Genomic DNA, 23,756 nt, shown 5'->3' on the forward strand with positions numbered 1-23,756 from the left:
AGATTTTTAGGGAGCAGGTGGCATTTGATTACATGAATAAGGTTTTTAGTGATAATTTCTGAGATTTTAGTGCACCTGAGCAGTGTACACTGTACTGAGCAGTGTACACTGTACTGAGTGTGTAGTCCCTGATGACATTTCTAGACACACCTTGTGCTAGAAGGAAACCCGCTGCCTTAAAGGGAAGGACCCAGTTGTGGCAGAATTCATCACCTGCTGACTAAAGAGCTCTTGAGTCCTGAATAATCAGCAGCAGTAACCAGGTAGTGCATAGTGTGAGCCTTGGGTGAGACTCTGAGATGTGCTGACTTCAGGTGTGACCCAGCATATTCACAACTGTGGTGGCTATAAGGAAAAACTCCTTCTGCTTGAGAAAAGTAGAGGGAAGAATAAAGGAGACTTTGTCTTGCAGCTTAGGTACCAGCTCAGTCACAATGGGGAAGAACACCAAGTGGGCCCTTGGGGTCCCCGATTCCAGGCCTTGGCTCTTGGATGGCATTTCTAGACCTACCTTGGGCCAGAGGGCAGCCCACTGCCCTGAAGAGTGAGTCCCAGGTCTGGCAGCATTTCACACAAGCTGACTGAAGAGCCCTTGGGCCTTAAGTGAACATCAGCAATACTGTCCAAGGGCCTTGGGGGTGGTGGATATGGAGACAGACTTCCCTGGTTGGAGAAACAGGAGTGGGGAGGGAAAAGGACTTTGTCTTGTGGTTTTGATGCCAACTTAGCTACAGCAGAATAGAGTACCAGGTAGATTTTTAAGGTTTACAACACAAGGCCCTTGATCCTGGACAGCAACTCTGGACCTGCCAGGGCCCAGGGGAACTTACCACTCTGAAGAGAAGAACACAGACTGGCTGGTTTTGCCATCTGCTGGTTGTAGAGCCCTAGGGCCTTGAGCAAACATAGGCAGTAGCCAGGTAGTGGTTACAGTGGGCCTTGGGAAGACCTAGTACCGTGCTGGCTTCAGGTCAGATCCAACATAGTCCCAGTGGTGGTGGCCCCAGGGGTGCTTGTGTCAGTGCTTCCCCAGCCTCAGGCAGCTCAGCACAGAGAGAGGGAGTCCATTAATTTGAGAGAAATAAGGGAAGAGAACAAGAGTCTCTGCTTGGTAACCCAGATAATTCTCTTTTAAAATAATTATTTTTTTATTTGTTTGAGACAGAGTCTCACTCTGTCTCCCAGGCTGGAGTATAATGGCATGATCCCAGCTCATTGCAACCTCCATCTCCTGGGCTCAAGTTATCTTTCTGCCTCAACCTCCCAAGTAGATAGGACTTACGGGTGCACACTACCATGCCTGGCTAATTTTTGTATTGTTTTGTAGAGATGAGGTTTTACTATGTTGCTCAGGCTGGTCTTGAACTCCTGGGCTCAAGCAGTCCACCTGCTCAGCCTCCCAAAGTGCTGGAATTGCAGGTGTGAGCTACTGAACCTGGCCTCAGAGAATTCTTCTGGCTCTTATCCAATACCACCAAGGCAGTACCTCTACAAATCTGTAAGAACCACAGCATTCCTGGGCTTGCAGTGCCCCCTAATGCGGATACAGCTACAGTAACTAGAAACTTAGATTACAAAAGCAAAGTCCCTTTGAATAGATGAAAAACCTTCCCGAGAAGGAAGGGTACAAACAAGCCCAGACCATGAAGACTACAATACCTAACTTTTCGATGTCTAGACACTGACAAACATCCACAGACATCAAGATTATCTAGGAAAACATGACCTCACCAAATGAACTAAGTAAGGCACCAGGAGCCAGCCCTGGAGAGATAGAGATATGTGACTTTTAAGACCAAGAATTCAAAATAACTTTTGAGGAAACTAAGAAATTCAAGATAACAGAGAGAAAAAATTCAAAATCCTATTAGATAGATTTAACAAAGAAATTACAGTAATAAAAATAAACAGAAATTCTGGAGTGGAAAAATGCAATTGCCTTACTGGAGGATGCATCAGAGTCTCTTAATAGCAGAGTGGATCAAACAGAAGAAAGAATTCAGCCTACTTGAAAGTACACGGTTAGAGGAGACAAAAGACAAAAAAATAAAAAACAATGAAGCACAGTTAAAAGATCTGGAAAATAGCTTCAAAATGGCAAATCTGATAATTACTGAACTTACAGAGGAAGAAGAGAGAGAGAGAGATAGGGGTAGAACATTTATTTAGAGAGATAATATCAGAGAACTTCCCAAACCTAGAGAAAGGTATCAATACCCCAGTGCAAGAAGGTTATCGAACACCAAGCACATTTAACCCAAAGAAGACTACCTCAAGAGATTTAAAAAACTCCCAGAGGTCAAGGATAAAGACAGGATCATAAAAGCAGCAAGAGAAAAGAAACAAATAACATACAATGGAGCTCCAATACAACTGGCAGCAGATTTTTCAGTGGATCGCTTACAGACCAAGAGAGAGTGGCATGACATATTTAAAATGCTGAAGGAAAAAAAATTACCCTAGAATAGTATATCTGGCAAAAAATATCCTTCAAATATGGAGGAGAAATAAAGACTGTCCCAGACAAACAAAAGCTGAGGTATTTTATTAACACCAGACATGTCCTACAAGAAATGCTAAAGGGAGTACTTCAGTCTCAAAGAAAAGGATGTTAATGAGCAATAAGAAATCATCTGAAGGTACAAAACTCACTGGTAATAGTAAGTACATGGAAAAACACAGAACATTGTAACACTGTAACTGTGGTGTGTAAACCACTCTAATCTTAATTAGAAAGATGAAAAGATGAACCAATCAAAAATAATAACTGCAGCACCTTTTCAAGCCATAAACTGTACAAGGAGAAATAAATAGAAACAACAATTTAAGTTAAAAAGCAGAGAGATGAAGTTAAAGTTTTTATTAGTTTTCATTTTTCTTTCTTTCTTTTTTTTTGAGACGGAGTCTCTATCACCCAGGCTGGAGTTAAAGTATAAAGTTTTTATTAGTTTTCCTTTCTCTTTCTTTTTTTTGAGAGGGAGTCTACCTCTACCACCCAGGCTGGAATGCAGTGGCGCATCTCAGCTCACTGCAACCTCCACCTTCTGGGTTCAAGCAATTCTCCTGCCTCAGTCTCCCGAGTAGCTGGGATTACAGGCGCCCGCCACCACAGTCGGCTAGTTTTTGTATATTTAGTAGATAGAGTTTCACCATGTTGGCCAGGTTGGTCCTGAACTCCTGACCTCAGGTGATCCACCCACCTTGGCCTCCCAAAGTGCTGGGATTACAGGTGTGAGTCACCGCACGTGGCCTAGTTTTCTTTTTACATGTTTGTTTATGCAATCAGTGTTAAGTTGTGATAAATTTAAAATAGTGGGTTATAAGATATTATTTGCAAACCTCACGGTAACCTCAAATCTAAAAACATATAATAGATACACAAAAAATAAAAAGCAAGAAATTAAAACATACCACCAGAGAAAATCGCTTTCACTAAAAGGAAGACAGGAAGGAAGAAAAGAAGAAAGAAAAGACCACAAAACAACCAGAAATCAAATCACAAAGTGCAGGAGTAAGTCCTTACTTATCAATGATAACATGGAATGTAAATGAACCAAACTCTTTGACCAAAAGACATGGAGTGGCTAAATGGATTAAAAAAGAAAGACCCAATGATCTGTTGCCTACAAGAAACCATTTACATTGTCTATGTGTGTCTTTATAGAAGAAATAAAGAAGAAATAAAGGTGTGTGTCTTTATGAAATAAAGGGATGGAAGAAGATATTCCATGCAAATAGAAACCTAAAAAGATCAGGAGTAACTATACTTATATTAGACACAATAGATTTCTATACAAAATAAAAAAAAAATAGAGAAAAATAAGACCCTTATATAATGGGTCAATAAAGGATAAATAAAAAGGGCATACTAATTGTAAATATATATGCAGCCAGCACTAGGGCACCCAGATATATAAAGCAAATATTATTAGAGCTAAAAAGAGACAGCCCCATTACAATAATAGCTGGAGACTTTAACATTCCACTTTCATCATTGGACAGATCATCCAGACAGAAAATCAACAAAGAAACATCAGACTTAATCTACACTATAGACCAAATGGACCTAATAGATATTTACATGCTATTTCATTCAATGGCTGCAGAATACACATTCTTCTCAGCACATGGATCATTCTCAAGGATACACCATATGTTAGGCCACAAAGTTGGAAATATTCAAAAAAATTTCTAATAATATCAAACATCTTCTCTGACCACAATGGAATAAAACTAGAAATCAATAATGAGGAATTTTTGAAACTATAGAAAAACATGGAAATTAAGCCATATGCTTCTGATGACCAGTGGGTCAATGAGGAGATTAGGAAGGAAATTGAAAAGTTTCTTGAAACAAATGATAATGGGAAAACAATATACCAAAACCTTTGAGATACAGCAAAAGCAGTACTAAGAGGGAAGTTTATAGCTATAAGTGCCTATATCAAAAAAGAATAAAAACTTCAAATAAACAATCTACTAATGCATGTCAAAGAACCAGAAAAGCAAGAGCAAACCAAACCCAAAGTTAGCAGAATAAGAGAAATAATGAAGATCAGAGCAGAAATAAATGAAATTAAAATGAAGAAAACAATATAAAAGATTAATGAAATGAAAGTTTTTTTAAAGCCAGGCGCAGTGGCTCACGCGTGTAATCCCAGCACTTTGGGAGGCCGAGGCGGGCAGATCACAAGGTCAAGAGTTCGAGACCATCCTGGCTGACACAGTGAAACCCCATCTCTACTAAAATACAGAAAAAAAAAATTAACCGGGCATAGGTGGTGCACGCCTGTAGTCCCAGCTACTTGGGAGGCTAAGGCAGGAGAATGGCCTAAAACCCGGGAGGCGGAGCTTGCAGTGAGCCGAGATCATGCCACTGCACTCCAACATGGGAGACAGAGCAAGACTCCGTCTCAAAAAAAAAAAAAAAGTTTTTTTAAAAGATAAAGAAAATGAACAAACCTTCAGCCAAACTAAGAAAAAAAGAAAGAAGATCCAAATAAATAATGCCAGAGATGAAAGAGGAGACATTCCAGCTGATAACACAGAAATTCAAAAGATAATTAGAGACTACTGTGAGTAACTATATACCAATTAATTTTAAAACCTAGAAGAAATGGTCAACTTCCTAGACCCATGGAACATACCAAGATTGAAGTATAGAAAAATATAAAACCTAAACAGGTCAATAATAAGTAATGAGATATAAGCTGTATCTGTTATCCCTTTGAATAAATGTTATACCCCTATCTGCTAATAGTTCTTACATTTGCCATTTTGAGGCTAATTCCTAGATCCTGTAAGTATATTTTATTGTTTTTTATTCTTTTGTCTACGCTGCTTTGTGTTTTCAAATAGCCTGACTTCAAGCTTACTATGTTTTTCTTCTGTTTGATTCATTCTGCTATTAAGAGACTCTGATGCAGTCTTCAGTATGTCAACTGCATTTTTTCCACTCCAGAATTTCTATTTGATTATTTTTATTATTGCAATTTATTTGTTAAGTCTCCCAGTGAAGAAAAGGTTGAGACCCAATGGTTTAACTGCTGAATTTCACCAAACATTTAATGAAGAGCCAGTACCAATCCTACTGAAACTATTCCAAAAAATAGAAGTGGAGAGAGTAGCTTCTTTTTTTTTTTTTTGGAGTCAGAGTCTCGCTCTGTTGCCCAGGCTGGAGTGTGGAGTGCAGTGGTGTGATCTCGGCTCACTGCACCTCCACCTCCTGAGTTCAAGCAGTTCTTCTGCCTCAGGCTCCCAAGTAGCTGGGACTACAGGCACATGCCGCCACTCCCAGCTATTTTTTTTTTTGTATTTTTAGTAGAGACAGGGTTTCATCATGTTGCCCAGGCTGATTTCGAACTCCTGAACTCAGGCAATCCACCCGCCTTGGCCTCCCAAAGTGCTGGGATTACAGGTGTGAGCCACTGCGCCCGGCCAAGTATTTTCAAACTCATTCTCTGAGTCCAGTATTACCCTGATACCAAAACTAGATAAAAATACATCTAAAAAGAAAACTAGGCTTGTTGTAATGGCTCATGCCTGTAATCCCAACAATTTGGTAGGGCAAGGCAGTAGGATCACTTGAGCTTAGGAATTTCAGATCAGCTTGGGAAGCATGGTGTAATTCTGTCTCTACCAAAAAAAACACAAAAATTAGCTAGATTTGGTGGCATGTGCCTCTAGTCCCAGCTACTCTGGAGGCTGAAGTGGAAGGATCACTTGAGCCTGTGAGGTTGAGGCTGCAGTGAACCATGATTATGTCACTGCACTCTAGCCTGGGTGACAGAGTGAGACCCTCTCTCAAAATAAGAAAACCAGAGAAAAGAAAAAAAGAAAAGAAAAGAAAGAAAGAGGGAGAGAAAGAAAGAGGGCAATATCGCTGATGAACATTGAGGAAAAAATCCTCAGTAAAATACTAGCAAGCCAAATTCAACAATGCATTAAAAAGATCATATATCACCACCAAGTGGGATTTGTCCTAGTATGCATGGATGGTTCAACATATGCAAATCAATCAATGTTATATATCATACCAGCATAATGAAGGACAAAAACCATATGATCATTTCAATTGGTGCTGAAAAAGCATTTAAGAAAATTTAACATCCCTTCATGATAAAAATCTTTAAAAAATTGGGTATAGAAGGAACATATCTCAACATAATAAAAGTCATATATAACAGACCCACAGCTAGTATGATACTGAATGGGGAAAAATGGAAGCCTTTCCTCTAAGATCTAGAACACAACAAGAATGCCCATTTTCATTGCTGTTATTTGATATTGTATGGGAAGTCCTAGCTACAGAAATCAAACAAGAGAAAAAAATAAAGGGCATCCAAATTGGAAAGGCAGAAATCAAATTATCTTTGTTTGCAGATTATATGATCTTATATTTACAAAAATCTAAAGACTCCACAAAAGAACTGTTGGAACTAGACCAGGCACGGTGGCTCACGCCTGTAATCCCAGCACTTTGGGAGGCCGAGGTGGGTGGATCATGAGGTCAGGAGATCGAGACCATCCTGGCTAACATGGTGAAACCCCGTCTCTACTAAAAATGCAAAAAATTAGCCAGGCGTAGTGGCGGGTGCCTGTAGTCCTAGCTACTTGGGAGGCTGAGGCAGGAGAATGGTGTGAACCAGGGAGGTGGAAGTTGCAGTGAGCTGAGATCATGCCACTGCACTCCAGCCTGGGTGACAGAGCGAGACTTCGTCTCAAAAAAAGAAAAAAAGAGCTATTGGAATTGATAAACAAATTTAGTAAAGTCACAGGATACAAAATCAACACACAAAAGTCAGTAGCATTTCTATATGCCAACAGCAAACAATCTGAAAAAGAAACCAAGAAAGTAACCCCATTTACAATAGCTACATATAAAATTAAATAGGAATTAACCAAAGAAGTGACAGATCTCTACAATAAAAACTATAAAACACTGATCAAAAAAATTGAAGAGGACACCAAAAAAATGGAAAGAGATTCCATGTTTATGAATTGGAAGAATCAATATTGTTAAAATGTTCATACTACCCAGAGCAATCTATAGATTCAATGCAATCTCTATCAAATTACCAATGACATTCTTCACAGAAATAGAAAAAAATCCTAAAATTTATATTGAACCACAAAAGACCCCAAATAGCCAAAGCTATCCTAAGCAAAAAGAACAAAACTGGAGGAATCACATTACTTGACTTCAAATTATACTATAGAGCTATAGTAACCAAAACAGCATGGTACTGGCATAAAAACAGACACATAGACCAATGAAACAGAATGGAGAACCCAGAAACAAATTTATATCTTTACAATAAACTGATTTTCAACAAAGATGTCAAGACACACATTGGAGAAAAGACAGTCTTCAATAAATCATGCTGGGAAAAACATACACATGCATGTTTGCATTGCTATTGCATGCATGCATTATTCATGTGCAGAAGAATGAAACTAGACCCCCCATCTCTTGTCATATACAAAAATAAAATCAAAGTGGATTAAAAACTTAAATCTAAGACCTCAAATTATGAAACTACTGAAAGAAAACTTTGGGGAAAATCTCCGGAACATTGGTCTAGGCAAAGATTACTTGAGTAATACCCCATAAGTGCAGGCAGCCAAAGCAAAAGTGGACAAATGGGATCACATCAAGATAAAAAGCTGCACAGCAAATGAAACAATCAACTAAGTGAAAAGACAACCCACAGAATGGGAGAAAATATTTGCAAAGTACCCATCTAACAAAGTATATATATATATATACACATATATATGTATATATATATATATTTTTTAATTTATTTTATTTTTTGAGATGGAATTTTGCTCTTGTTGCCCAGGCTGGGGTGCAATGCTGTGATCTTGACTCACGGCACCCTCCAACTCCTAGGTTCAAGTGATTCTCCTGCCTTAGCCTCCCGAGTAGTTGGGATTACAGGCATGCGCCACCATGCCTGGCTAATTTTGTAGTTTTAGTAGAGACGGGGTTTCTCCATGTTGGTCAGGCTGGTCTTGAACTCCTGATCTCAGGTGATCTGCCTGCCTCAGCCTCCCAAAGTGCTGGGATTATAGGTGTGAGCCACTGCTCCCGGCCCTAACAAAGCATTAATAACCAGAATATATAAGAAGCTCAAACAACTATACAGGAAAAAAAATCTAATAATTTGATTTAAAAATGGGCAACAGATTTGAATAGACATTTCTCAAAAGAAGACATACAAATGGCGAACTGTTATGTGAAAAGCTGATCATTATCATTGATCAGTAGAGAAATACAAATTGAAACTACAATGAGATATAATTTCATCCCAGTTGGGTGGGGGGAGGGGGGAGGGATAGCTTTAGGAGATATACCTAATGCTAAATGACGAGTTAATGGGTGCAGCACACCAGCATGGCACATGTATACATATGTAACTAACCTGCACATTGTGCACATGTACCCTAAAACTTAAAGTATAATAATAATAATAATAACAATAATAATTTCATCCCAGTTAAAATGGCTTTTATTGAAGGGAAGCATGTTTTGGTCTGGATAGGAGTATTAAAAGATGTTAAATTGGGACTTTATTTTGGGTATTTGTTTTGTAAGACATCACAAAGGTGAAGAATAATATAACAGATATCAAGTGTCCTCTGATGAAATCCTTTATTTTCTCCCTTCCTCCACTGCATTTTTGGGGATGGTGGTAGTACTGGAGGATTTTCAGAAGAAACAAGCTAACCCTATTGCCATTTGTCATATGTCACAAAAGTGAGGTGGGCCGGAGAGTGTACTGATTAACCCTATAACTTAGAAACATGGATTCTTGTGGAGGACAAACCCTAATGTGTCTTGGTGAATAACACAGCAGATAAAATAGAGCGCAATCTGGTCATAAATCCCTTGACTAGTGCCATCAATTGCTACGAGAAATTCCCTGAGAAATTTCTGGACAATTCTGTTTCCTAGATTCTGGGGGGTTTCTACCACTGAAGAACTCTGCCTGCTAGTGAGATGGCACATTGGTCAGGGTTCTTGTTGTAAGTAACAGAAGCCAGCTCTAACAGATACAAGTGCAAAAAGGAATTTATAGAAATACATCAGAATAAGAAAAGTAGTTATACTGGGTAGTTCACAGAGGCACTGGGAAGCCAGGAGAACCAGGCTGGGGCTGTGCAGGTGGAAAATGTGCCCTCAATTATGCCACTGAACTAGTCCAGAGATATGCCTGGGACATCCATGGGAGCTTGAGGCTTGCAGTATGTGCTGGTGACACTGCTGCTTGTGGACTCTGGTGTCACAGCTAGTGGTGCCATCAGAAGTAGGTGTTTTCTTTATTGCTTTTCTCAAATTTGGATGAGGTGAATCTGTAGCTCCACAGGATGGTGTAATGCCATTGAACATCTCATTGAATATCTTTTTGAAGTGTCCATTTTACTTGAATGTTTCATGCAAAAAATTTATGTTAAAATTAATATGCATACAAAAAAATGGCTTTTATTCAAAAGCCAGACAATAACAAATGCTGGCAGGGATATAGAGAAAAGGGAACTCTTGTACATCTTTTGTGGAAATGTAAATTAGTACAACCACTACGGAGAACAGTTTAGAGGTTCCTCAAAAACCTAAAAATTGAGCTACCATATGATCCTGCCATTCCACTGCTAGGTATATACCCAAAAGAAAACAGTATATCAAAGAGATATCTGTATTCCTGTGTTTATTGCAGCACTATTCACAATAGCTAAGATTCGGAAGCAATCTGTGTTCATCAACAGACAAATGGATAAAGAAAATTTGGTACTTATACACAATGTAGTACTTTTCAGCCATAAAAAAGAATGAGATTCTGTCATTTGCAATCACATGGTAGGAACTGGAGTTCATTATGTAAGTGAAATAAGACTGGCACAGAAAGACAAACTTCACATTTTCTCACTTATTTGTGTGAACTAAACAATTAAAGCAATATGACTCATGGAGATAGAGAGTAGAAGGATGGTTACCAGAGGCTGAGAAGGGTAGTGGGAGGGTGTGTGTAGGGGGAAGTGGGGATGATTAATTGGTACAAAAAAATAGAAAGAATGAGTTAGACAGTATTTGCTAGCACAACAGAGTGACTATAGTCAATAATAATTTAATTATACATTTATAAATAATTAAAAGAAGCTATTTGGGCTGACACTAAGAATAAATGCCTGAGGGGCTGGATACCCCATTTACCCTGATGTGGTTATTACACATTGTATTTCTGTATCAAAATATCTCACAGAGCCCATAAATATATACACCTACTTTGTACCCACAAAAATTAAAAATTAAAATGAAAAATATAAAAAGTTATCCTTCTCACAAAACACTATTATCACTGTATTAGTCTGTTTTCATGCTGCTCGTGAAGACATACCTGAGACTGGGCAATTTACAAAAGAAAGAGATTTAGTGGACTCACAGTTCCACGTGACTGGGGAGGCCTCACAGTCATTTTGGAAGGCGAAAGGCACATCTCACATGGCAGCAGACAAGAGAAGAGAGCTTGTGCAGGGAGACTTCTGTTTTTAAAACCATCAGATCTCGTGAGACCCACTCACTGTCACAAGAACAGCTTGTGAAAGACCTGACTCTGAGGCAGAGTTCTTCGGTGGATTCAACCACCTCCCACCAGGTCCCTCCCACAACATGTGGGAATTCAAGATGAGATTTGGGTGGGGACACAGCCAAACCACATCAATTACTAACAAAAATAACTCCTTAAAGAAATAATTCATCTAGTAAATATTTAAAATCTCTTTCTTATCTCCTTTTTAAAATTTTTTTTGAACAAATAAGGTTGCCCTACCTTGGTTGATCTAACTCTTACATGTCTTTTAATTAGTAGATTCCCCTCTTCTTCATCTTCCTTTTTCCCCTCCCTTTATTTATTTATTTATTTCCTTGCAAATTATTTGTGGAAGCAACGGTTGTTTGTTCTGCAGAGATTCTGAGAGATTATATTTTGCTGCTTGTATCAACTATATGACTTATTCTTTTATCTACATATTTTCTCTGCATTGATTATTAGAGCTATGTTCAGCTTATTATTTTTCTTTTGGTAAGAGAAAATTGTGGTGTTACCAGAAACCTTCTGGGGACTTACCAATATAGTGAAAAAAATTAATGTAATTTAGTTTGCCACAAGCAGAAATATTGAGGAAAAATATTTAGAAATATGAATACAATCATTCTACTTGCAATGTAAATACATTTATCTCCAAGTGGACACAGCCTGCAGAAGTTGATCTTGGAAATGTTCCTTGCCTGTAATTATTTCCTGTTTATTCTAAAGCCCTGTTCTTGATATATTCCTCTTCTAAAAAAACCTATGTAAAAATCAGTCATACAAAAGAACACATATATGACATAATAAACATTAAGAGTAACAAAACATCCACCCCATGCTTATCTTGTGCTTATATACTTTTTTTTTTTGAGAGAAGCATTGCATTTTTATTTATTTATTTATTTATTTTATTTTATTATTATTATACTTTAAGTTTTAGGGTACATGTGCACAATGTGCAGGTTTGTTACATATGTATACATGTGCCACGTTGGTGTACTGCACCCATTAACTCGTCATTTAACATTAGCTATATCTCCTAATGCTATCCCTCCCCCCTCCCCCCACCCCACAACAGTCCCCCAGTCCCCGGTGTGTGATGTTCCCCTTCCTGTGTCCATGTGTTCTTGTTGTTCAATTCCCACCTATGAGTGAGAACATGTGGTGTTTGTTTTTTTGTCCTTGCGATAGCTTGCTGAGAATGATGATTTCCAGTTTCATCCATGTCCCTACAAAGGACATGAACTCATCATTTTTTATGGCTGCATAGTATTCCATGGTGTGTATGTGCCACATTTTCTTAATCCAGTCTATCGTTGTTGGACATTTGGGTTGGTTCCAAGTCTTTGCTATTGTGAATAGTGCCGCAATAAACATACCTGTGCATGTGTCTTTATAGCAGCATGATTTATAGTCCTTTTGGTATATACCCAGTAATGGGATGGCTGGGTCAAATGGTATTTCTAGTTCTAGATCCCTGAGGAATCGCCACACTGACTTCCACAATGGTTGAACTAGTTTACAGTCCCACCAACAGTGTAAAAGTGTTCCTATTTCTCCACATCCTCTCCAGCACCTGTTGTTTCCTGACTTTTTAATGATTACCGTTCTAACTGGTGTGAGATGGTATCTCATTGTGATGTTGATTTGCATTTCTCTGATGGCCAGTGATGATGAGCATTTTTTCATGTGTTTTTTGGCTGCATAAATGTCTTCTTTTGAGAAGTGTCTGTTCATATCCTTCACCCACTTTTTCATGGGGTTGTTTGTTTTTTTCTTGTAAATTTGTTTGAGTTCATTGTAGATTCTGGATATTAGCCCTTTGTCAGATGAGTAGGTTGCGAAAATTTTCTCCCATTTTGTAGGTTGCCTGTTCACTGTGATGGTAGTTTTTTTTGCTGTGCAGAAGCTCTTTAGTTTAATTAGATCCCATTTGTCAATTTTGGCTTTTGTTGCCATTGCTTGTGGTGTTTTAGACATGAAGTCCTTGCCCATGCCTATGTCCTGAATGGTATTGCCTAGGTTTTCTTCTAGCGTTTTTATGGTTTTGAGTCTAACATGTAAGTCTTTAATCCATCCTGAATTAATTTTTGTATAAGGTGTAAGGAAGGGATCCAGTTTCAGCTTTCTACATATGGCTAGCCAGTTTTCCCAGCACCATTTATTAAATAGGGAATCCTTTCCCCATTGCTTGTTTTTCTCAGGTTTGTCAAAGATCAGATAGTTGTAGATATGCGGCCTTATTTCTGAGGGCTCTGTTCTGTTCCATTGGTCTATATCTCTGTTTTGATACCAGTACCATGCTGTTTTGGTTACTGTAGCCTTGTAGTATAGTTTGAAGTCAGGTAGCATGATGCCTCCGGCTTTGTTCTTTTGGCTTAGGACTGACTTGGCAATGCGGGCTCTTTTATGGTTCCATATGAACTTTAAAGTAGTTTTTTCCAATTCTGTGAAGAAAGTCATTGGTAGCTTGATGGGGATGTCATTGAATCTATAAATTACCTTGGGCAGTATGGCCATTTTCCCGGTATTGATTCTTCCAACCCATGAGCATGGAATGTTCTTCCATTTGTTTGTATCCTCTTTTATTTCCTTGAGCAGTGGTTTGTAGTTCTTCTTGAAGAGGTCCTTCATGTCCCTTGTAAGTTGGCTTGCTAGGTATTTTATTCTCTTTGAAGCAATTGTGAATGGGAGTTCACTCATGATTTGGCTGTCTGTTTGTCTGTTATTGGTGTATAAGAATGCTTGTGATTTTTGTACATTGATTTTATATCCTGAGACTTTGCTGAATTTGCTTATCAGCTTAAGGAGATTTTGGGCTGAGACAATGGGGTTTTCCAGATATACAACCATGTCATCTGCAAACAGGTACAATTTGACTTCCTCTTTTCCTAATTGAGTACCCTTTATTTCCTTCTCCTGCCTGATTGCCCTGGCCAGAACTTCCAACACTATGTTGAATAGGAGTGGTGAGAGAGGGCATCCCTGTCTTGTGCCAGTTTTCAAAGGGAATGCTTCCAGTTTTTGCCCATTCAGTATGATATTGGCTGTGGGTTTGTCATAGATAGCTCTAATTATTTTGAGATATGTCCCATTAATACCTAATTTATTTGGAGTTTTTAGCATGAAGCGTTGTTGAATTTTGTCAAAGGCCTTTTCTGCATGTATTGAGATAATCATGTGGTTTTTGTCTTTGGTTCCGTTTATATGCTGGATTACATTTATTGATTTGCGTGTGTTGAACCAGCCTTGCATCCCAGGGATGAAGCCTACTTGATCATGGTGGATAAGCTTTTTGATGTGCTGCTGGATTCAGTTTGCCAGTATTTTATTGAGGAATTTTGCATCAATGTTCATCAAGGTTATTGGTCTAAAATTCTCTTTTTTGGTTGTGTCTCTGCCCGGCTTTGGTATCAGGATGATGCTGGCCTCATAAAATGAGTTAGGGAGGATTCCCTCTTTTTCTGTTGATTGGAATAGTTTCAGAAGGAATGGTACCAGCTCCTCCTTGTACCTCTGGTAGAATTCGGCTCTGAACCCATCTGGTCCTGGACTCTTTTTGGTTGGTAAGCTATTGATTATTGCCACAATTTCAGATCCTGTTATTGGTCTATTCAGAGATTCAACTTCTTCCTGGTTTAGTCTTGGGAGGGTGTATGTGTCCAGGAATGTATCCATTTCTTCTAGATTTTCTAGTTTATTTGCGTAGAGGTGTTTGTAGTATTCCCTGATGGTAGTTTGTATTTCTGTGGGATCGGTGGTGATATCCCCTTTATCTTTTTTTATTGCGTCTAGTTGATTCTTCTTTCTTTTCTTCTTTATTAGTCTTGCTAGCGGTCTATCAATTTTGTTGATCTTTTCAAAAAACCAGCTCCTGGATTCATTAATTTTTTGAAGGGTTTTTTGTGTCTCTATTTCCTTCAGTTCTGCTCTGATTTTAGTTATTTCTTGCCTTCTGCTAGCTTTTGAATGTGTTTGCTCTTGCTTTTCTAGTTCTTTTAATTGTGATGTTAGGGTGTCAATTTTGGATCTTTCCTGCTTTCTCTTGTGGGCATTTAGTGCTATAAATTTCCCTCTACACACTGCTTTGAATGTGTCCCAGAGATTCTGGTATGTTTTGTCTTTGTTCTCATTGGTTTCAAAGAACATCTTTATTTCTGCCTTCATTTCGTTATGTACGCAGTAGTCATTCAGGAGCAGGTTGTTCAGTTTCCACGTAGTTGAGCGGTTTTGAGTGAGTTTCTTAATCCTGAGTTCTAGTTTGATTGCACTGTGGTCTGAGAGACAGTTTGTTATAATTTCTATGCTTTTACATTTGCTGAGGAGAGCTTTACTTCCAACTATGTGGTCAGTTTTGGAGTGGGTGTGGTGTGGTGCTGAAAAAAATGTATATTCTGTTGATTTGGGGTGGAGAGTTCTGTAGATGTCTATTAGGTCCACTTGGTGCAGAGCTGAGTTCGATTCCTGGGTATCGTTGTTAACTTTCTGTCTCGTTGATCTGTCTAATGTTGACAGTGAATAAAAGTCTCCTGTTATTATTGTGTGGGAGTCTAAGTCTCTTTGTAGGTCACTCAGGACTTGCTTTATGAATCTGGGTGCTTCTTTATTGGTTGCATATGTATTTAGGATAGTTAGCTGTTCTTGTTGAATTGATCCCTTTACCATTATGTAATGGCCTTCTTTGTCTCTTTTGATCTTTGTTCGTTTAATGTCTGTTTTATCAGAGACTAGGATTGCAACCCCTGCGTTTTTTTGTTTTCCATTTGCTTGGTAGATATGCTTATATTCTTAAATAAGAATAATAAAACATCCACCCCTATGCCAGTATCTTTGATGTTCCTTGGCGTCCTTCCCTAATTCCATCCTTTTTATTCTCTTCCAGGTGTTTATTATTCCCTTGCTTTTCTTCATAATTTCACCACATAAATGTGAGTTTTAAAATAATATATTTAAAATTTTTGTTGTTTACCAAAACTTTATTAAATGATGTAATATATGTTTCAATTATATATGATATTTCTGTGACTTGCTTTTTTTGCTCAGTAGTATGCCTTTTTGATTTACCTAGGTTAGGGTTTCTCAACCTCCACACTACTGAAATTTTGGACTGGACGATTCTTTGTTGTGGGAGGCTGTCCTGTGCATCATAGGATGTTAGGTGCATAACTAGTCTCTAGCCTTTAGATGCCAGTGACTTGACCCTAGCCGTGGCAATCACAAGTGTGTCCAGACATTGCCAAATGACACCTGGGTGTTTGAGTTTGTGTTGGGGTGGCAGATTCCCTCGGTTGAAAAGCATTGGTCTATGTTGCTGTGTATGGATGAATTTCATTCAATTTCACTGATACAGATCATTTTATTAATATTACCTGAATATGCACCTGTTGATTTATCCATTCTTCTGTTGATGAAATTTGCATTTTCCCATGGTTTAGCTATTACAAACCATGCTATTGTGAATGTATCTATGCATGGCCCCTGGTACGTGTGTACTATAATTCTTCTAGGGGTGCATATCTAAGGATAAAAATATTGGCTTATGAAGTTTACCCATCTTCAACTTCAAAGATTAGGCAAAAATATTTTACAGCTTTCTCTTTTTTTAAATTTACAGACAAGACAGACAGACAGACACATACACACACATGCACACATTTCCTAATCTCTTGTTCTGTAAATACTATAACACAGGACAATAGTATGCATGCACCCAATAGAAACAAACATGATGGTAAAGTCAAAGTTTCTTTTCTAAGATGCTAGAAGATGATCAGTTCAGTTTAGCATTTCTGGAACTCAAAATCTCACATCTATCTCCCCATAAATTGTGGTGTGGGAAATAATACCAAGGATGGAGCAAAAAAGAATTGTGAAGCTCTAAAATTTTCCTTCGTTTATTCAGTATGTAACTGCTGCTCCTCTCCTATCTGCTTGGCACTGTCAGAGTGATCATGGTGAATAAAACACCATTCCTTCCTCAAGAAACTCGTATTAGTCAGCTAGAAATATATTAACAATTAAATTTAAAATAACAAGATATGAACAAAGAAAAAGGACCAGAAGAGTACAAATGAAGTGCCAAATTCAGTTAAAAGGGTAAAGAATAACTTCACCTAAGAGTGGCATTCATTCATTCATTAATTCAACACATATTTATTGTGTTCTTACTGTGCTCCTGGCACCGTTTTGGGACTGTTAATATCCTGCCGTGTCAACAAAGGAGTCACACTCTCATGGAGCTGACATTCTAGTTAGAGGGAGACAGACGGTAAGCAAACACAAATCAACCTGAGGTAGAACTCAGCTAGGCGTGTGTGGGGAATAGGAAGATTAATAGGAGAGCTGGGCTTTGAAGGGTCACTAGGAGTTTTTGTGGTGGTTGTAGGGAATACGGGCAGCAGGAATATCATGTAGAAGCACAGAATATCAAAGAGTAGGGAATAGGGGGTTGTTCTGGCTTCTTAGGTATGTGGAAAAGGCAAAGGATAGGAAGGATTTTCTGGGAGAAGAGATGGGATTGAAAGAGGAGATGGGGTATAGAATGCTTATTATTAAAAAAAAAAACCTTCAAACTGACACAAAAGTAGAGGAAATACTATACTGAACCCCTGTATCTCAATTGCCTAGGTTTTATAATTATCAAGAATTTGCCCCCTTCCTTCTTCTATCCTCCTTTCTTCTTCTCCTCCTCCTCTTCTTTTTTGCTAAAATATTTAAAGCAAATCTCAGACATTATGTAATTTCCCTAACATAACTCAAAATATATTTCTAGAGTTACATGAATTTTTGAAAATATAACCATAACGTCATTATCACATTTGCCAAATTTAATGAAATTTCCTTGCAACATTCAATAGCCAACCCGTATTCAAATTTAGCACATTGTCTGAACCAATTTTTAAACTGATTGATGTATTCAAATGAATATCTAAATGAGTTCTACCATTTGTATTTGGCTATTAAGTCTTTAATCTTTATTTGATTTATTTATGTTTTTTGAGACAGGGTCTCACTCTGTTGCCCAGGCTGGAGTGCAGTGGCATGATCATGGCTTCACAGCTCACTACAGCCTTGACCACCTGGGCTCAAGAAATCCTCCCACCTCAGCCTCCTGAGTGGCTGGGAATACAGGTGCATGCCACCGCCATGCCTGGCTAATTTTTGTGTGTTTTTGTAGAGACAGGATTTTGCTATTTTACCCAGGCTGGTCTTGAACTCTTGGGCTCAAGTGATCTGCCCACCTTGACCTCCCAAAGTGTTGGGATTACAGGCTTGAGCCACTATGCCTGGCCTAAATCTTTAATCTTTAAAAAATTTCTTTTGACATGGAACTCATTAGTTAGAACTAAAGACTTGAGTAGATTTAGGTCCATCATTTTTGGTTGGGCTCTGTGTCCCCACCCAAATCTCATGTTGAATTGTAATCCCCACATGTTAGGGGAGGGGCCTGGTGGGAGGTGATTGGATCTTGGGGGCGGATTTCCCCCTTGTTGGTCTTGTGATAGTGAGTGAATTTTCACAAGATCTAATCATTTAAACATGTGTAGTACCTCCCCCTTCTCTTTCTCTCTCCTGCTGCCATATAAGACATGCCTTGCTTCCCCTTCACCTTCTACCACAATTGTAAGTTTCCTGAGGCCTCCTCAGCCATGCAGAACTGTGAGTCAATTAAACCTCTTTTCTTTATAAATTACCCAGTCTCGGGCAGTTCTTTATAGCAGTGTGAAAACAGACTATTCATAAGTGACACTTCATAAATGGTCTTGGATGACACTTCACAAGTGGTCTTGGATGCTGCCTGTGTTTCATGTCATGAAGCATATATTTTTGGTAGCCCTACTTTAATGATGCAAAGATTAATCATTGAAATTCACATGGTGACACTGTTTCTCTCATATATAAGTTCACTGTGGAACTTTCATTTATTTTTTTCACCAGCTGTTTTTTTAAGCTATAAACATTTTGTAGAGAAGTTTCATTCTTTAGTTATATTCCTTTGGTTATCCAAAATAAACTTCACAAAAAAGATTAGATAATTTCTCAATTCTTTCCCTAAAGTTCTACCTTAGGAAGAGTGTTTGGGGTCTCAGTTACTGCCAGTGGTGACCAGTGTTCTGCCTTTCTCTCTCATACACATTAAAAACTCATGTGTTTTTATATATTCATGTGTATGAACCAATACAGTTATTATCAAACTGTTTTTCAATGGTGATAATAATGAGCTGCTCTGGGATTTGAGAAAAGAATGATACAGATTTCAAGAAAATAGGAAATTACTAGGTAGAAGAAGTTAAAACTCTGCATACAAAAATGCTGAGATGGAACTGAGGGAATTGGTCATCTCTCTTTATCACCAATAGAACTGCACTGAGACTCTCTATACGATCAAAGGTGATGTTTAAGCTCCTGGTAATGCCTAGTTGCTTTCACAGGTGATTTAATGCAACATAGATAAATCATAAGAGAAACATAACATTGTCCTTTGGGGTTGATTCTGAGGAAGAAATAGGGAATACAATAAAGATAGTGAAGGGAAAGCTGAAATGCTATATACTAAAAAAATGGGGATTAAAGTTCTGCTCAGGTATTCTACCACCCACTACAGTCTAGTACAAAATTCCATTTCCAAATGAAATGATTCATATACAGGCCACTAGAGTAATGAAGAATACTTCCTTTGACTAATATAACATAGACCATTGGATCTTAGACATCATATTCTGAATTTCTCATTTCACCAATGTGGAAACTGAGTCTACAAGCTATTGTTAATAATAATTCACACAATAAAGGGACAATTTTCCTGAAAAATTATCTCTACTAGATTTTTCCCATCAGCATAAAAGGTGCTGTTATTTCTCTTTTCTTAAAACACATACACATACCTTTTAGTTCTAGTTCTCCCCATAGGTTTATAGATAAACTGGAAATAGTTCCTGGTTTCTGACGTCCTAATTCTATACGTAATATTTCATTTTACTTCACCACTTGTCTGTCTAATGCAAACCTCAAACTTAACATGGCCATAACAGAACTCCTAATCTTTCTCCCCAGTCTTCACATCCATCTCTTCACACTCTAGCGACAACATCATTCTTGCAGTTGCTTAGACCAAATACATTTGGGTTATCCTTGGCTCTTTCTCACTTCATATCTTTTCCACTGGGCAACCCTGCACTATGTACCTTTCCAATATTCTAGAAACGTTTGCCACCTTTACTATAACCATCCTGGTCTGAGCCACCATCATTTCTCACTGCAATTGAAAAGCCTGTTAACACATTCTCTCTATCCATTACAGTCTAGTCTCAACACAGCTGTCAGTGATCTTTACAAAAGTCATATTCTTTCACTGCTTTGCTCAAGAGTCTCTAATGACCTTTTACCTCACACTGAGTAAAGGGCAAAGTCATTATAATGATCTACAAGGCCCTATTTTATCTGACTCTTGTTACTTTTCTGACCTCATCTGCTTCTCTCCCCATCTAATTACTGTCCTTTGGTCACACTTACCTCCCTGCTTATCCTAGACTGTTTGCTCCTTCTTCTTGCACACATTCACTCCTCTATCTCTGGTTCTTTTTCTCCAAATACCTGGTTGGATGTCTTCCATACTTCTCTTGTCCTCGTCCATCCCCTACTCAGTGAAGCCCTACCTGATTGCTCTGTTTAAAATCTTCATCCCTATCACCTATCAATAGTTAGCTCTCTCTTCTACTTTAGTTTTTTTCCATTAAATTTATCATCTTCTGCTACATAAAACTCAAAAAAATGAAATCAGTAATCAACTGAAAAAAATCCACTGATATGGCAGCTTTATGTGGCTAAAAAAGAATTTGTTTACTTGCTGTATTTCCCACTGGAATGTAAACTCTGTACTTCTCATTAGTGACTGGTATGAAATAAGCATTCAATAACTGTTGGCTGAATTAAATACCTAGGAATACATTAACCAAAGGAGGTGAAAGATCTCTACAAGGAAAACTACAAAACACTGATGATAGAAATCATAGATATCACAAACAAATAGAAAAAATCCCATGCTTATGAATTGGAAGCATCAATATCATTAAAGTGACAATAGTGCCCAGTGCAATCTACAGATTCAATGCAATCCTTAGAAAATTACTAATGTCCAAAATTGACAAATGGGATCTAATTAAACTAAAGAGCTTTTGCACAGCAAAAGAAACCACCATCAGAGTGAACAGGCAACCTACAGAATGGGAGAAAATTTTTGCAACCTACTCATCTGACAAAGGGCTAATATCCAGAATCTACAATGAACCCAAACAAATTTACAAGAAAAAAACAAATAACCCCATGAAAAAGTGGGTGAAGGATATGAACAGACACGTCTCAAAAGAAGACATTTATGCAGCCAAAAAACACATGAAAAAATGCTCATCATCACTGGCCATCAGAGAAATGCAAATCAACACCACAATGAGATACCATCTCACACCAGTTCGAATGGCAATCATTAAAAAGTCAGGAAACAACAGGTGCTGGAGAGGATGTGGAGAAATAGGAACACTTTTACACTGTTGGTGGGACTGTAAACTAGTTCAACCATTGTGGAAGTCAGTGTGGCGATTCCTCAGGGATCTAGAACTAGAAATACCATTTGACCCAGCCATCCCATTACTGGGTATATACCCAAAGGATTATAAATCATGCTGCTATAAAGACACATGCACAGGTATGTTTATTGCAGCACTATTCACAATAGCAAAGACTTGGAACCAACCCAAATGTCCAACAATGATAGACTGGATTAAGAAAACGTGGCACATATACACCATGGAATACTATGCAGCCATGAAAAATGATGAGTTCATGTCCTTTGTAGGGACATGGATGAAGCTGGAAACCATCATTCTCAGCAAACTATCACAAGGACAAAAAACCCAACACTGCATGTTCTTACTCATAGGTGGAAATTGAACAATGAGAACACATGGACACAGGAAGGGGAACATCACACACCAGGGCCTGTCATGGGGTGGGCGGAGCGGGGAGGGATAGCATTAGGAGATATAGCTAATGTTAAATGACGAGTTAATGGGTGCAGTACACCAACGTGGCACATGTATACATATGTAACAAACCTGCACATTGTGCACATGTACCCTAAAACTTAAAGTATAATTTAAAAAAAATAAAGTTACTAATGTCATTCTTCATAGAATTAGAAAAAATTATTCTAAAGTTTATATGAAACCAAAAAAGGGCCAGAATAGCAAAAGCAGTACTAAGCAAAAAGAATAAAGCCAGAGGCATCACCTGACTTCAGATTATACTACAAGGCTGTAGTTACTAAAACAGCATGGTACTATTCAAAAATAGACACATAGATCAATGAAACAGAACAGAGAACCCAGAAATGAAGCCACATATCTACAACCAGCTGATTTTTCACAATGTCAACAAAAATAAACCGTTACAAAAGGACACCCTATTCAATAAATGGTGCTGGGAAGGTTGGCAGAAGAATAAAACTGGACCCCTATCTCTCACCATATACAAAAATTAATTCAAGATGGATTAAAGATCTAAATATAAGATCTGAAACTATAAAAATTCTAGAAGAAAACCTAGGAAAAATTCCTAGACATTGGCCTGTGCAAAGAATTTATGACTAAGATCCCCAAAACAAATGCAACAAAAACAGAAAGAGAAACGGAATTTAAAAAGCTTCTGCACAGCAAAATAAATAACCAATAGAATAAACAGACAACCTACAGAATTGGAGAAAATATTTGCAAATTATGCCTCTGACAAAGGACTAATATGCAGAGTCTACAAGGAACTCAGTTAGCAACAACAACAAAAAACAACAAAACCAATAATCCCTTTAAAAAAGAGCAAAGGATGAGAATAGACATTTCTCAAAAGAAGACATACAAATGTCCAACAGACATATGAAAAAATACTCGACATTAATCATCAGAGAAATGTAAATTAAAACCACAATGAGATATCATCTCACATCAGTCAGAATGGCTATTATTAAAAAGTGAAAAACAACAGATGTTGGCATGGATGCAGAAAAAAGTGAAACCTTATACACTGTTAATGAGAATGTAAATTAGTACAACATCTGTGAAAAACAGGATGGCAATTTCTCAAAGAACTAAATATAGAACTGCCATTTGACCTAGCAATGCCCCTGGATATCTACCCAAAAAAAGAAGTTATTATATTAAAAAAACCTGCACTTTTATGTTTACTGTGGTGCTATTCACAACAGCAAAGTCATGGAATCAACCTAAGGTCTATCAACATATGACTGGATAAAGAAATGTTATATATATATATATATATACACACACATACATACATACACACACCATGAAATACCATATGGTTGTAAAAAAGAATGAAATCATGGTCTTTGCAGCAACATGGATGGAGCTAGAGGCCATTATCCTAAGTGAATTAATATGGAAACAGAAGATCAAACACCGCACATTCTCACTTTTAAGTGAGAGCTAAACAATGGGCACACAAGGAAACAAAGATGGAAATAATGGATACTGGGGACTCCAAAAACGGGAGAGGTTGAGAGTGGGGGTGAGGGTTAAAAGATTGTACTTATTACAATGTGTACTATTTGGGTGAGGGGTATACTGGAAGCCCAAACCTCATCATTATTGCAATATA

General features: G+C 38.0%; 1 protein-coding gene across 1 annotated transcript in view; it reads left to right on the top strand.

Moving 5' to 3' along the window:
* The window catches only part of LOC130541344 (putative uncharacterized protein encoded by LINC00336), an 84,707-nt gene that overhangs the window by 33,933 nt on the left and 27,018 nt on the right, over positions 1-23,756 (top strand). Inside the window, exon 3 of the mRNA XM_057301854.1 lies at positions 15,973-16,018. Coding sequence (XP_057157837.1) covers positions 15,973-16,018 — 46 coding nt within the window. The remainder of the gene's footprint in view (positions 1-15,972; positions 16,019-23,756) is intronic.

This window comes from Pan paniscus, chromosome 2, assembly GCF_029289425.2.
Source record: "Pan paniscus chromosome 2, NHGRI_mPanPan1-v2.0_pri, whole genome shotgun sequence".
Taxonomy (NCBI): Eukaryota; Metazoa; Chordata; class Mammalia; order Primates; family Hominidae; genus Pan; species Pan paniscus.